This window comes from Opisthorchis viverrini, assembly GCF_000715545.1.
Source record: "Opisthorchis viverrini unplaced genomic scaffold opera_v5_222, whole genome shotgun sequence".
NCBI lineage: Eukaryota > Metazoa > Platyhelminthes > Trematoda > Opisthorchiida > Opisthorchiidae > Opisthorchis > Opisthorchis viverrini.
Genome location: NW_008751879.1, coordinates 824722 through 827373, shown reverse-complemented (window position 1 = coordinate 827373; position 2652 = coordinate 824722). Strand labels below are relative to the sequence as shown.

General features: G+C 43.6%; 1 protein-coding gene across 1 annotated transcript; it reads left to right on the top strand.

Annotated features, from left to right (window-relative positions):
- Positions 1–499: 499 nt before the first annotated feature.
- Positions 500–1738, top strand: T265_08518 (hypothetical protein; the record flags this gene model as incomplete). Its single annotated transcript, XM_009174339.1, has 1 exon — positions 500–1738. One exon carries the CDS (start codon positions 500–502, stop codon positions 1736–1738), a length of 1239 nt encoding a protein of 412 aa, XP_009172603.1.
- Positions 1739–2652: the final 914 nt, after the last annotated feature.

Genomic DNA, 2652 nt, shown 5'->3' with positions numbered 1-2652 from the left:
TATTTAAGGGAACGGGAATTTTACTGGCTATAATGCCTCATCTGCGGAACGAGTCACCTATCTGCCACGCAGCTGGTATTTTTCCGTTCGAGAACTGCGTCGTACACGAGGCAGAAAGTAGAGCCTCGTAATGTGCGTGTAGAGTTCAGTTACCTGGACTTAATTTGGTCCCCGGTACGCCTTAATAACACGTTTGGTCGGGGAAGCGTGTCAATGTTTCCAGCCTACATCTCCGGCCAGGACCGGATTGGTCCAATCCTACTGCTCTCCTAATTGGTCACCGGTGTTTGGCCAATCATAGAAACATGACAGATATTCTTACACACGTTAACCTCGGTTGTCCTCAGTCGTCCTGTAAGGGATGGATATCACCGAGTTTTTGCGGGCTAATGTGTATCTAAGCACTGGCTGAGTCTGGGTCAACAAAGAGTGGGGGACACATTCATGTCACTTCGGTGACAGGAAATGTTGTTTAGCCCAGATCACATTGATCTAAACCATGCTTCCTTGGATAATATTTTCCAGTATTTATTGCATATATTCACTCTGCTTCCTATGTGTGACGCCCACATCCGTTTCACCAAGTGCGTGTAATTGTTACCTCACAGAAGACAATCCAGAGAACGCCACAACAGCGGTACATATTTTAAAGTGCGAGCGTGGATCATCCAGTCAAATTCCATGTCAGAGGATCAACGATCTTATCCGTATTGGACCTGTAGAGGATGGGATTTCTGTGGCTTCCATTCACGGTGGATTATCAGTTGCCAATAAATACACAATTAAAATTGCCCCATGGGCATTTGCTGATCTAGTGGAAGATGGAACAGTACATCACCTACAACTAGATCTACATCTGCCGGAACACAAAGTGGATGCATTGAGTTTAGCTGGCTTGAAAAACCTGTACAGCTTGATGGCTCGAACAAGTTTGGTCCGATGGGATAAATGCAGTTTCATGAGTGCGCCTACTTTGACGAAAATCCTGATGAGTTGCAAGTCAACATTTGAAGAGTTTATCACCTTCGGTTCTGAAGTCCGCGACGTTCGATTCCTGGACTGTGAAGATGTGCCGTTGCAATTTTATTGTATAAGCTGTTTGCAGGACCCGAGTACGAAGGTCATCCGAATCCTACCTGGACCACCTTTGCGACAGTATATGGTCAAGTTTTCACAGTTCGGTACCCGGAATGATACAAAAGCAGTTTCATCGATGGATAATGTGAACCCACTATCAATCGGAAAGTGCATTCAAAACGTGTGTTCGGATGAAATGCTTTGCCGTGATAATATGCCTCTGAAACTAGCTAACGCTAATATTGGTAGGCCAGCCACCGTAGTGTTTCCCACATCGGACTCTATATTCGACAGACAAGTTACCGAATCCGAAGCTCCAGTTCAGACTAATGCTTCCCCGGCCATTCAGTCAACAGTACGAAAAGACGGCACTGCAAGCAAGGCGTCACCAAAACCAAGTCTTTCTTTTTGGAAAAATCATTTAAACGAACGAAATCGTATATGGATTACAATTTCGATTGTTGCTGTGATTATTTTGATTTTGTTCACCATGTGTGTTTTAATCTCAATGACTAGACAACGAAATCGTAAACACAGAGTCAAATTCACACCGGCTCAAGCATGTCCTTCACATTCAAACTGTAACGGCACAGTCAGTCCTACACAAGTGCTCATGCTTACTAAGGAGACTAAATCGGAGCAAACTGAACAGCCAGCCTGACACCGGAAGTCTGATAACGGTTACTTCCACTTTCCGTAAGTCCCTGCTCATAGTTAACTGTTCGTAATTTCTTCTGGCTCACTGGGTACGCTGTCAAAACTGCAACATTGTACGAGATAACAACCATTCATCATGTCACGACCAAGTTTGCCCGAATACTGCTTCAAACGCCAAGTTTGTCTGCCCAATTTAGATGTTCCAATTTGTGCTTCCATTTGTCATTTTCTGAACAATCGGGAATATTTATCTTGCATTTGAAATCAAGAACCGGTCCTCATATATATGTACATTTACAACTAGCTTCCTATTAGGAGGCGTGCATCTAATTCGCAACCAGAACTATCCCTGCTTTTAAGCTTGCCTATTATGCACTTCCTGTACAGATCTTCAAATCTTACTGACATAAATTGGTTCAGAGTTCGAAAAATCCACATTTTTTCTCCTATTTCTGAGTGAGACAATTCCAGACGTCCTTAGTTTTGTCATGTTAACCTACCTGAGTTTTGCAACCAACCAAGTTCGTGTGCAGTGTATCTTGGCGGTGGAAATTTAACATCGAGCTTTGTCGGTCGTTCAGAATGAAGACATCCCAAGTCGTGGTTTAGAATCGTCAAATCTCGGCAGCTGATTTTACCAGTTATCAGATTTGTTTGGTACCATTACATCTGCCCGTGTTTCTGTAAATCGACTCCTCTCATTAGGCCCTGACTCCACTGCTATTGAAAAAGCGCAGTGGTAACGCCTTTTTCACGTTTTTCTTTGGCTCGGACGCTGGTTTGGTCGTGTTAGATGGTCAGTCGGTAGCTAACAGCACGAAGACCATCAACAGTATGCTTAAATTCCATCTGAATACAAACGTCGAGGTGACTGCCTTTACTTGTTCTGTTCTCTTGTTAATAAAGGTCATCTTGGGA